The following is an 11052-nucleotide window of genomic DNA, read 5'->3' on the forward strand; positions in this document are numbered from 1 at the left end:
TTCTGGGGACACAGAGGATTAGCCCAGCTAGAACTGTACAATGGGTTATCAGGTTTCTGACGGTGTCTGCTTATGGCCATGTGACCTTGCTACAAGGAGCTTCAGGGAATGGCTGTTGCTTTTGTGCTTGTGTGATCCCAGCCACTGACCATTTTGTCCCGTAGCGTGAGGATCGCTGAGCTTGTAACCCTTCTCCTAGCTAAAACGGCTGTGGATGTTGTTTCACCATGCAAACATCCAATCCCTTTCTAAAACCTACTAAGCTATCTGACTCGCTGTCCTGTTCTTGTGAATAAGTTAAAGCCTTCCCTGCCGTAACTGGAAACCAACTATTGTGCGATAGGCTATTAGCTGTATGCGTGCTGAAAACCAGGGGCTGCTTGTTTGTCAAATACCAGCACAGGCTAAAAGTGGTCTGTTTGCTCAGCAGAGATCTGGAAACGGGTGCCTTTACACAGAGGGATAACTGCGTGTGTGCCCCAGGTGGTTAAATTAGAGCTGTACCATGCCCCGTGGTCCTTAAGGTCTTTGTAAAGCACTGTGTGTGCTGCATTTAGGGCAGTCACTGTCTGTGTAAGGCACCTTCTGGGATTTCAGTTATTCCCCTGAAGCTAGTATTGATTCCTCTAGCTCCTCTCTGATTTAAACGTTTCTTCTGCCTGTTGTAGCCACTTAAGTATTTCAGCTAAGAGAAAACAAGGAGACAAACTGTGATCTTCTTTCCCATACAAGTCATTTCTTTCTGCTGGCTCTAGCTGTGAGTGGTCCTACAGCTATCTCAGCTGTTCCTTCCTCCCCACCGACAATTAACTCTATATTTCTCTTCCCAGCTTTTTGCAGTCTTGAGAACACCTGTGTGTCTTCTTCCCTGCACTTTAGTTCCCTTGCACACCTTCTGGTTAATTTTTACTAATGTGGATGCTATTTGTCAATATACTCAGAGCAAACCAGTTCTCTGGTTCCAGCAAACCCACTCTTTGAGTATTTCTGCCTCAGTAAGTGGCTGTCTCTTGTTCCTCGCTGGGAAGCTCATGTCAAAGTCGTTGTCAGCTGCTTTAAATTCTGTATTTCTTTAAAACTATGACATGCAGATTTTTTTTTTATTTTTTTTTGTACATTGAACTTTATCACTTCAGCCAGCATTTATCAGTTACTCTCAGTCAGGCTGCCTGGGTTATCACACAAGGAATGCAGCAGGTTAGTACGTATCTTTTCTGCTTTCTTTTCTTTCCCTGAAGTTTCTTAGATGAGAAATGCCATTCAATGAAGCCAGTGGGAAATGAAGTTTGAATTTCTTTTTCCTCAGAGCTGCTGCCTCTAATGCAAGGCACACTAGAAGATCTAATTTTGGAGCAGCCCTTGTTCCTGACCATTTAACCAGGGGTTGCTATAGAGATCTGAGAGCCCTTATCCCTTCCCCCACCCCAAAAAGGGCTGAGCACACTTACTTCCTTGGCACTCCTGCTGCCTTCGCTCTGCCGGGTGTATCGGGTGTATCGGTCTGCATTTGGCAGCAGCAAGAGCAAAGCTGCCATTTCTAGTTGTTCTGAGTCACTGGGCAGGTGGAGAGAGGGAGGGACAGGCGCTTTTCCCTTTGCCTTGTTTGCTCAGACAGCTCTGGGGAGAATGCCAAATGCCGCTGCTGCTCAGATCGGTTCAGTGCCACTGCCTTTCTGGTACTTTCAGAGCACGGATGGGACATTGCCCTGGAGCTGCTTATTCAGACAAGGGTAACGGATACAGCTGGGTAGCCCTGAAGAACTCAGCTTTGCTTGCATGGCAATGATTTCTGTTCACCAGTGAATGATACCCATGCAGGGCTACCAGTATTTGTTACCTAAAGAGATCAACAGAACAAAACTCATTGAAATCACTCTTGCCCAGTAGATTTCCTGTCAGTACTGCATTCCAGAGCACATAGTAAAGGAGTGATGAGGGAGGGAATGGGACGAGGAGTGTTCTGCTGTGTGCTGTTTGCCTCTGGAGAAGCATCACCAGCCTTGGTGCTCCTGGTGCAGGCGATTCAGGGGCTCCCTGGATGCAGGTAGAGGACAAGGACAGATGGAAGAGATACTGCCTTTCCCATAGGGCTGAACTCCCATAGTGCTGGCTGCAAATCCTGAGTGCATAAGGCTGTACGTCTTCCTGCTATTACTTTTCTAGGTAAAGTTAGTGCTTTTTTTTTTTCTTAAATCAAAAGGATGTTATGTAATAAGTAAAAAATCCTTTTATTTTAAATGTTTACACAGAGGGGGAGGAGAAACATGGGAACTCTTGGCCTATTAGGTAATTGGCCGCTGTTGCCAGTACTAACAAGGCATCACTGCCTTGTGAAACAGGGATGTTCCCTACACACCCCTTCCGACCAAAGGCCAGCCACCGTGTCACAGCTCAGTTCTGAGCTCAGCAGCAGCTCTCCAACGCACCTCCTGTCATTGAATCGTCTCATCAAGGGCATCGACAAAGCCCTTGAGCCTGAAACATGACCTTTAAAAAGTGCTGAGGGCTGGCAGATGCCTTGAGCCAACCTCTGAGCTTTCCCTGCACATAGGTGAAATCCTGCTTTCAGAAACCTTACCTGCAGAGGAGACGTTGCTTTCTCATTATGGAGATCAGCTGGAGATGTTTTGCCTATTTCCATAGCAGGAAAAAGAAATCCATTTCCTTGAGGTTGTCGCGTGACTTGGATGTAAAGAGGATTCAGGGTACGGCGGTGTTAATTATGCTGATTACAACCTGACTGCCCTTCCTCAGCATTGATGAGCCCAGCAGGACTTACCTTGCCCCTGCGGCTGGGCCATTCCTGTCCTCTTTGTGTGGACTTGTTGGCTGTGCTTTGATGTAACACCACACAACCGGGAATGCAGGAGCGGATACAGGGACAGGATTCCTCTTCACGCACGTGGGCCAGCGCAGCTAGGTAATTACAGGAGCGTGGTCAAGATGCAAATATCTTCAAGAGTCCTAATGTGTAAACACCCTCTTAGTAACACCTTATTAAAACAACAATAGAATTTTAGCAATGTAATTGCCATTTTTTCTTAACGATGCCAAAAATAGTGCCATCGTTTTAATTTCCTGATTGCTGGCTGACAGCGTGACTTTGTTTCCAGCCAAGCAAGTGCTTGGTGTTCCAGCTCTTTTGTAGCTGAGTTCCTGTTAAACTGCAAGTGATTAACCTAGCTCCAAAAGTAGCCCTGTTCTGTGGCAAACCTCAGGTTCCTCAGATTACAGGAAAGATTCAGGTCCTTGAGACTTCAGGAGAGGTTCAGGTTGGATATGAGGAAGAATTTCTTGTCAGAAAGAGTGGTGCAGCAGTGGCACAGGCTGCCTGGGGGAGATGGTGGAGTCACCATCCCTGGAGGTGTTCCAGAACCGTGTGGATGTGGCACTGAGGGATGTGGTCAGTGGGCATAGTGGGGGTGGGCTGACCATTGGACTCAATTTTCTTAATAGCCTTTTCCAACTTTAATTAGAAATTCTAAGGTGAAGGGCTCCTGATTGAGGCAAGACAAGCAAAGCTCAGAAAGATGCTGAGGATCTCTGTGGGAGCAGGGTGGGAGAGGAGCTCAGTATTTGGTGTCAGGGGACAGTGGCCATGGAAAGCTATCTGACCAGGGGATGGGGAACTGCTCTTTGAGGTGGTCTTTGGCCATTCTGAAAACAGGCAGTGAAAGAAACGTTTGCACGTACGGCTGTGTACTGAGGAGATCCTATTACAAGAAAAATGCCGCTATGCGATGGTACGTTCCGCGGGAATTCTTTAGAACTCAGGGCTAGGGACTCCGCACCACTGACGGCACGGCCTTGCTGTGCTGGGAACTACACCTCCCAGCAGACCCCGCGTCGAACCTGCCCCCGCCCCGCGCGCACACCCCCTTCGGCTCATTGGCTGAGGCAGCGCACCAATCCGGACGCGCCGCCGGGCCCGGCCGGCCAATGGGGAAGCTGTTGCTAACAAGCCTCAGTTATTTTTAGCACACCGCCGTCGGCGCACCTTGCGGCTCGCCTCCGCCGTGGCCGGGCCGGGCCTATTCACGGCGGCGGAATCGCACAGGCGCACTGTGAACAAATAGTCCGCGAGCGGCTGGGCGGGGGCTGCTCCCCACACGGAGTCCTTTCAGGAGATTAGCGACCACAGGCGGTGGAGGGGGGGGCGGGATCCCCGGGGTCGCGGGACTCATTCACAAGGGTCGGTGCGTGGGAGGCAGCGCCGAGCCGCGTGTGCCCCTCAGTGAAGCCGTGGAGCGTCCCTCCTCGGTCAGCCACCTGATCCTCGCTAAGGCCCCCGCCCCCTGCCTTCCCTAGTGCTGCTGCTTGTCCCTCTGCACAGCGTGAAAAAAGCGAAGGAAAAAAAAAAAAGAAAAAAAAAGAACTCCTTCCCCTCCCCCGCGGGCTCAGCGCGCCGCGCGGCGCTGAGGGGAGGGGATGTAGTTCCGGCCCGCCCCTCCGCGGCCGCATCACGCGGGGCGGGAGCGCGGATCCGTGCGCGGGGTTGCTAAGGGTGAAAGTTTGCCGTGAGTTGGCTCACTCGGGGCCAGGGCGCGGGCGGCTCCAGGCCGGCGGGGGTGAGGTGGCGGCCGTACTCCAACCCACACCTCCGGGCGTCCCTCGGCACCTTCGGCCCTACAGCCACGACGCCACCCCCGGGCCCGCCCCGCGGAGGGAGCGCAGCGCTCGGCGGAGACAGAAGCCAGGGACGGAGCGGAGAGCGGTACACAGAGCCCGGGCTCCCCCGGCCCCCTCAGAGCCTGGAGCTGAGGACACAGTGAGTGGGGCGGAGGGCTCGGACCGACTGGGTGGGCCGCGGGCGGCGTCCCGGGGCTTTCCGTACGTCTTAATGGGGTCGACAGGCTCTGCCCGGCCGCGCGCAACAAAGCCGCCGCTGGCTCTTGCGCCGGGGAGGGGGCCGGGAGGTCTCCGCCGGCGGCCCGGGGGTGTCCTTTGCTGCCGGGAGTGGAGGTCAGGCCCGGTTCTGTTCTCGTGGGGCCGCCTTGGGGGTCTCGGCCTGAGGGGGGGCCGCATCGCCTTCTCCTCCCCTCCCCCCTACCGCTTCGCTGACAGGGAGAGGGAGGAGGAGGAGGAGGAGGAGGAGAAGGGAGGGGGGCGGCTGCCCGGCGGTCCCCGGCTTCGGGGCGTTGCTCCGGGGCGGGCGGTGACACACTGCGCATGTGCCGTGGAAAATTTTTCGCCCTGCCCCACCGTGGCAGCGCTGGGGCGGCGGGCGGGGCAGCGCGCGGGGCGTGCCGGGAGTCGTGGTTCGGGGGGAAGTGGGTCACGGGGAAGAGGGGCGGCGCGGGGGGGAAGCGCGGACTGCAGCTCCCAGAGTGCCGCGCGGCAGGAGGCGGCCCCAGGGCTGGGCGGTAATGGCGGCGGTGGCACGGGGGCAGCCGGCCCTGGGGGAGCGGCCCGGGGGGTGGGGCGGCGCGGCCCCGGAGCAGTTGGATCCCCGGCTTTTCTTTGCCTGTCGCTGTGTGAATACGAGTTGGAAGGAGCTCGAGGGGTCCCGGGAGCGGGTTCTCTCCTTGTTAGGCGGGAGTGGTGGCTCTGGGCCTTTTGGAATGTCCTTAGGAGCCTTGGGGTTGGTTAACCCGTCTCAAGGGAAGGTTCAGAGTGTGCCCCTCTATGAAGAGAGTGGACTCAGTGAAAGAGAAAAAGGACCTGCAGACGGCTCGTGAGGGTGGGGAACCCTTCATACCCCATCTGTGAGCACGACTCTCTCACTAATACTGGGTCTGGGTTAGCATTTAGCACACGGGATGTAAAGATCTATCAAGAGGCCGTTTATTTTCCTGCTGAATTTGCTGGGGTCTCAAGCTGCCCGCTCCTAGGGGGCCTCATAGCAGGCAGGGTTTTTTGGAACCTCCCTTTGGGGTAGCACAGGGCTTTGTGAGCCCTCTTTGAGAGGTTACTGTGATCCTCCAGGGCTCTGCTCAGTGCCCCTTTCTCTGCACAGGGCTCTGTTTCAGCCCTGAGGCTTCTGCCTTCTGGAAGTGATTCCTCCTTTCTGCCTGCTGGAAGCTCTGCTTTCTTATATTTTCTTCGGTGTTCATCCATTCTTGGTCAGGCCCTGGATTCGTTCCTGTGGTTTCTCATGTTGCTGAGTTAAACCCAGAGGGGATTCCTCCAGCACTGGCCTTGCTATTAGCAAGCTTAGGCTGTGGGATTTGCTATTTGTTCCTTAAACTGAGCCTTCTTTGACTGCGATTCATACAGAAAGAAGATGTAGGATCTACCTGTTTGTTTTACTTAGTAATAAAGCCTAAAAATAGTTGAGGGTTTTCTTAAAATGTGCTTATTTAATCCTACTTGTCCACTCAGTCAGCCCAAGCCAACAAGTCTGGGCGGTTCCTCCTAGCCTGGGTGTGGGGCTGTGCTGCTGGGCTCCTGCTTTTTTGGGGGAATGCTGACAGCTGAGGTTTGTGCTCCATCCCCACCCCCAGATAATTGGCACAGGTTGCACTGCCGGGCACTGCATGAGAGCATCCCTGCAGCCCATGTTAGGAAGGCAGCTGAGCGTGGTGTGGCTGCTTGAGCAAGGTGAGGGTAGCTGAAGGCTGAGCAGCCTCTGACGAAGCTGCCAATTAAAAACTGGATATTCTGCTCGCCTGCAGAGAGGTGTGTAGGCTGCTGGAAGCGCGCTTCCTCGTCAGGTATCTGTGGGATGCGCTTGCTCTGGGTGGGTGACAACGCATGGTGCAGTCCAACCGAGGGATTGTACACAGGTAAAAGCTATTCCTAAATCTGAGTGTAATGGGAGAGCTGTGTGTTGTGATTTCACACTGTGCTTTTGTGGATTCTCTCAATTTCAAAGACTTCTTTGGGTGGGTGAGAGGAGAGAAAGGATTACTTCAGTCTCTGGCAAGCAGTTCCAGTTTTTATTCAGTACCTGGCCCTGGCAGTGCTGAACTGCTCTCTGCGCAGGGAGAAGGATGTGAGCGGTGCTGGACAAGCTGGTGGCACGTGTGTATCTTGTGACCCTACACACATTTTCTGCCCCCATCTGAATTAAGTTGAGATTTCAGGCTTGTGGCTAGACTGAGCCTCAACTGGGTATGCTTAGTAAGATGTCTACGTGCTTGCCAGTCCAGAGAGAGTAAACATGGTCTGGCAGCTGGTGCCTCTGCACCCTCTCTTGTTCCCTATCCTCCTGCCTGTTCCAATAGGACATGGTGCTCCTGGCCTCCCAGGGAGAGCCATCTCCATGCAGGTCCTTGCAGAGCTGCTGAGGGAGTCACGAGGCTTCCAGGTGGTGCTCGTGTGCTTGGAGAAGCAGCTGCAGGGAGCTGTTCTGGAAGCAACCGAGTGCCAGGGCGTAGCGAGGCATGTTGGCTGAAATAGCTCTGCCACAGCAGGCAGTCAGCCTGCCTGCTTTTGGCAACAAGGTGGGTACACAACACGTAGCTTGTGCAGGGAGCAGCCACACTCCTGTTTCTTCTGCACAGGACCAGGGACGCTGTTCCCCAGCAGCACCAGGAAATCTGGGCTGACGCCTAGTGAGCATCGCTGCTTGTTCTGCTTCTGCTAATGAAACAGTGTGGCTGTTTGTCTCAGTAGGTGGAGAGTTGCTGTATTTTTCTTGTCTTCATCTATATTTTTCTTTCTTTTTTTTCTAGGTCTGCTTGGAGCCAAATCTTGTCTATGTGTGTGTCATTTTGTCTCTTTTAATACACTGCCCTGACTTGCTTGCTGTGAAGGGAGTATGCATCTGGAGATTAAAGTTGCCCTTAACTTCATCATCTCATACCTGTACAACAAGCTTCCTCGGAGGCGGGCAGACCTGTTCGGTGAGGAGCTAGAGCGCCTGCTGAAGAAGAAATATGAGGGTCACTGGTACCCAGAGAAGCCTCTGAAGGGCTCAGGCTACCGCTGCGTTCATATTGGGGAGACGGTGGACCCAGTAGTGGAGCTGGCGGCCAAGCGGAGCGGGCTGGCCGTGGAGGATGTGCGTGCCAACGTGCCGGAAGAACTGAGCGTCTGGATCGATCCTTTCGAGGTCTCCTACCAGATCGGTGAGAAGGGCTCCGTAAAGGTCCTCTACCTGGATGACAGCGAGGGCTGCAGCGCTGCTGAGCTGGACAAAGAAATCAAAAGCAGCTTCAACCCTGACGCCCAGGTATTTGTCCCCATTGGCAGCCAGGACAACTCGCTGTCCAACTCTCCATCCCCCTCTTTTGGCCAGTCACCGAGCCCCACCTTCATCCCTCGCTCTGCCCAGCCCATCACCTTCACCACTGCCACATTTGCTGCCACTAAGTTTGGCTCCACCAAGATGAAGAAGGGCGGAGGGGCCGGAGGAGGGGGTGGCGGCGCAGGGGCCACGCAGCAACCGCGGATGGTCAGGTCGCCCACTACCAACCTGCTGAAGCACAAGGGCCTCTCCCTGTCCATGCACTCTCTGAACTTCGTCGGGAGCGCTGGGAGCCAAGCCCCGCAGTCGCAGCTCTCCCCCAATGCCAAGGAGTTCGTTTACAGCGGCGGCTCGCCAGGGGCCAGCAGCCTATTCTTCGACGGTGTTGCCAGTGAGAGCCAGGCCAGCATCCCTCCAGCATCGCAGTTCAATGCTGGCACAGGCAGCACCTTTGATATGGCTCAGGTCTTCGGCGGCAGCACCAACAACCTCTTCTTGGAGAAGTCTCCCTTTGTGGAAGGACTCAGCTACAACCTGAACGCCATGCAGTATCCCAGCCAGTCCTTCCAGCCCGTTGTCCTGGCCAACTGAATGCAGGGAAGGAGAGTATTGGGGCAGGGGAGGGAGGGGGGGAACAACAACAACAACAAAAAAACACACGGGGAGAGAAAACAGAAATATACAGAAAATATTCAAATCTTATAAATATAGCTTCTTGGAAAAAGAGAGAACCCAGTGTTGTTGCGCTGTGCTGGCAACGCTCCTGAAGCACTGACTTGTTTTTTTTAAATTCAGTCCCTGTGCTTTTTCTCCTACTCACTTTTTTACTCTTTAAATGAGTCTCTGGTCTCTTGGGTTGTGTTCCCCCTTCCCCAGCCCCAGATCGGCACAGGTGTAGGTCACAGTGCTCCCTTTTCACTCCCACCTGGCTGTAGGAGGGGCAGGCAGGATGAGGTGGGCTTGCTTTGCTGTTACTGCTGTGTGTGTGGGAGGAGAGCATCTCATGTGCTTGGAGGTTCATACTGCTGCACTGCTGTTGCTCCAGGCTAGCATCCAGTTCTGTCTGTGCTGAGAAGCATCTGCTGTCCCCTCTCATCTCCAGCTATGGGAGGACAGCAGTCCCCTTTGCGCACCGATCAAGAGGCTTTTCTGTGCCCTTCTGGGGTTGGTTCAGAGGATAGCCCTGCAGCATAGAAGCACTGCAGGTCTGTCCCTGTGTGAGGAGGTGGTGCTGAGCTGTTGGATCCTGTCCCTTCCTGGTGGACACCCTACCTGCAGGGCTGAGCATTCACTCATGATCCTTTGGTCCTAGGTTTTGAGCTCTTGTTGCCGGCTGTGGATTTGTCTTCATCTTGGAGAGGGGATTTTTTTCAGTAGTTAGAGGCAGCACTATTTTGGAGAAGAAAAGGGCTATGTTGTTGAAGCTGCTGTCTTGAGCGGTGGTAAGTGGTCTACAGGTCACTTCTGTGCCAGGGTCTGCGCCCCCAGGTGGGGCTGGAGGACCCTTGGGTGTGAAGGAGCCTCCTTGGAGGCTGTGGTGGGAGCACGGAAGAGTGCGGAGAGGAGAGAAGCAGTCATGAGACTCCAGTTTTTGACGTTGAAAAGAAAAGTGAGCTTTTTGCTGCCTGCCGGGCTGGGGTTTAGTTCTCTTGAAACGGTGTCTCTGGAGCACACTCTGAAACCCACTTCTGTGGCTGCTGTACCATTGTGCTCCTTCAGGACATCCCCGTTCAGGGAGGTGGTCTGCAGCTTGTGCTTTTTCCCTCTCCTTGACCCAAGATGAAGGCGTGCCAGCCCTCCTGTTGTTGCCAGTGAGCCTTTGCAGAGGCAACGCGATAGGTGTGGGGTGCCATTGCTGCCACAACCCTGAGGAGCATTTCCATCCTGGCGGGGCAGGCCCCCAGCAGGCTGCTTGCTGCCATCGGGCTATGACCGGCACGGCGGGCCGGGCTCACTTGGCTTCTCCTAAAATGGCGTCCGTAGCTCAGCCCTGCGGGTTTCCAGGCTAGAGCAAGCTGCTCAGGAACAGCTGAGCCATCTGCATCTCTCTTTGCCTATTCTCTTTGGTTTTTAACCTACTTACGGATGTTACCACTGCCACCCTCTCCCTGGGAGCGCACTACTGACTGCCAGGCCCCCGCTCGTGGGACCCGGCTGTCCCCAGTGCTGGCAGTGCCACCTGCCAGTCGCTGCCGCGGGACAGCAGACCCCTTTGGCACCTCTGGGGAGAGGCAGGGAGCCCCGGCCCTGTGCATGTGAAGCTTCGATGCCGCTTTGCCCCCACAGCCACGTTGGGAACCGTGGTGCGAGGGGAGGGAGGGACCAAGCTCTGTTTTAAACAAGTGTGCTTCAGAAGCGTTCCCCCGGTGTCAGGCAGCGATGGAAACTAGCAGCCTTTTCAGGGCTTTTCTAGTCTTGGATGTAGGCGTTCAGCTTCAATTTTATTTTTTAAAACCTGCACTAATTTACCTGGTTTCTTAGGGAGAGAAGAGAGACTTTTTTTTTTTTTTTTTTTAACTTTTATTTTTTATGGGTTTGTGTTCTTTTTGTTGATGTCCGTTTGTATTGAATAATTTGCTACATTTGTAAAATGCAAGAGGTATATATAATATATGTATATTTCTAACGTAAAAAAAAAAAAGAAAAATTGTAATTTTTTTCTTTTCAAGATTTTTTCTTAAAAAGAGGAGAGAGAAAAATATTTTTTCAGGAAAAAAAAAACCTTAAAAAACAAACAAAACAAAAAAAAAGGCAGTGAAGATTCCTTTCTCCCCTGCTCAGCCTCCTCCTGTCCCTCCCACCCCACTGCCAGCAGTGAATGGGAAGTTGCCCTGTGGAGAATGAATGAATGGAAGAGGTCCATGCTGCTCTGGGTGGAGGATCTGTGTGTGCTTTGGCGGTTCCTTTCTGAGACGGGGGGG

The 11052-nt window shown here is 53.7% G+C and overlaps 1 protein-coding gene across 2 annotated transcripts; it reads left to right on the forward strand.

Moving 5' to 3' along the window:
- Positions 1-1004: 1004 nt before the first annotated feature.
- Positions 1005-9679, forward strand: TOB2 (transducer of ERBB2, 2). Of its 2 annotated transcripts, none has more exons than XM_042816359.1 (2): positions 1005-1197; positions 7617-9679. In XM_042816359.1, the coding sequence occupies exon 2, from the start codon at positions 7703-7705 to the stop codon at positions 8720-8722; it is 1020 nt and encodes a 339-aa protein (XP_042672293.1). In that variant the 5' UTR covers positions 1005-1197; positions 7617-7702; the 3' UTR covers positions 8723-9679. The 2 variants fall into 2 exon arrangements, with proteins under 2 accessions (XP_042672293.1, XP_042672292.1); XM_042816358.1 differs by lacking the exon at positions 1005-1197 and adding an exon at positions 4564-4768.
- The last annotated feature ends 1373 nt before the right edge of the window (positions 9680-11052 follow it).

The sequence above is a fragment of the Centrocercus urophasianus genome, unplaced genomic scaffold (genome assembly GCF_019232065.1).
Source record: "Centrocercus urophasianus isolate 14NV4802_14NV808 unplaced genomic scaffold, USGS_Curo_1.0 seq_15, whole genome shotgun sequence".
Classification (NCBI taxonomy): domain Eukaryota; kingdom Metazoa; phylum Chordata; class Aves; order Galliformes; family Phasianidae; genus Centrocercus; species Centrocercus urophasianus.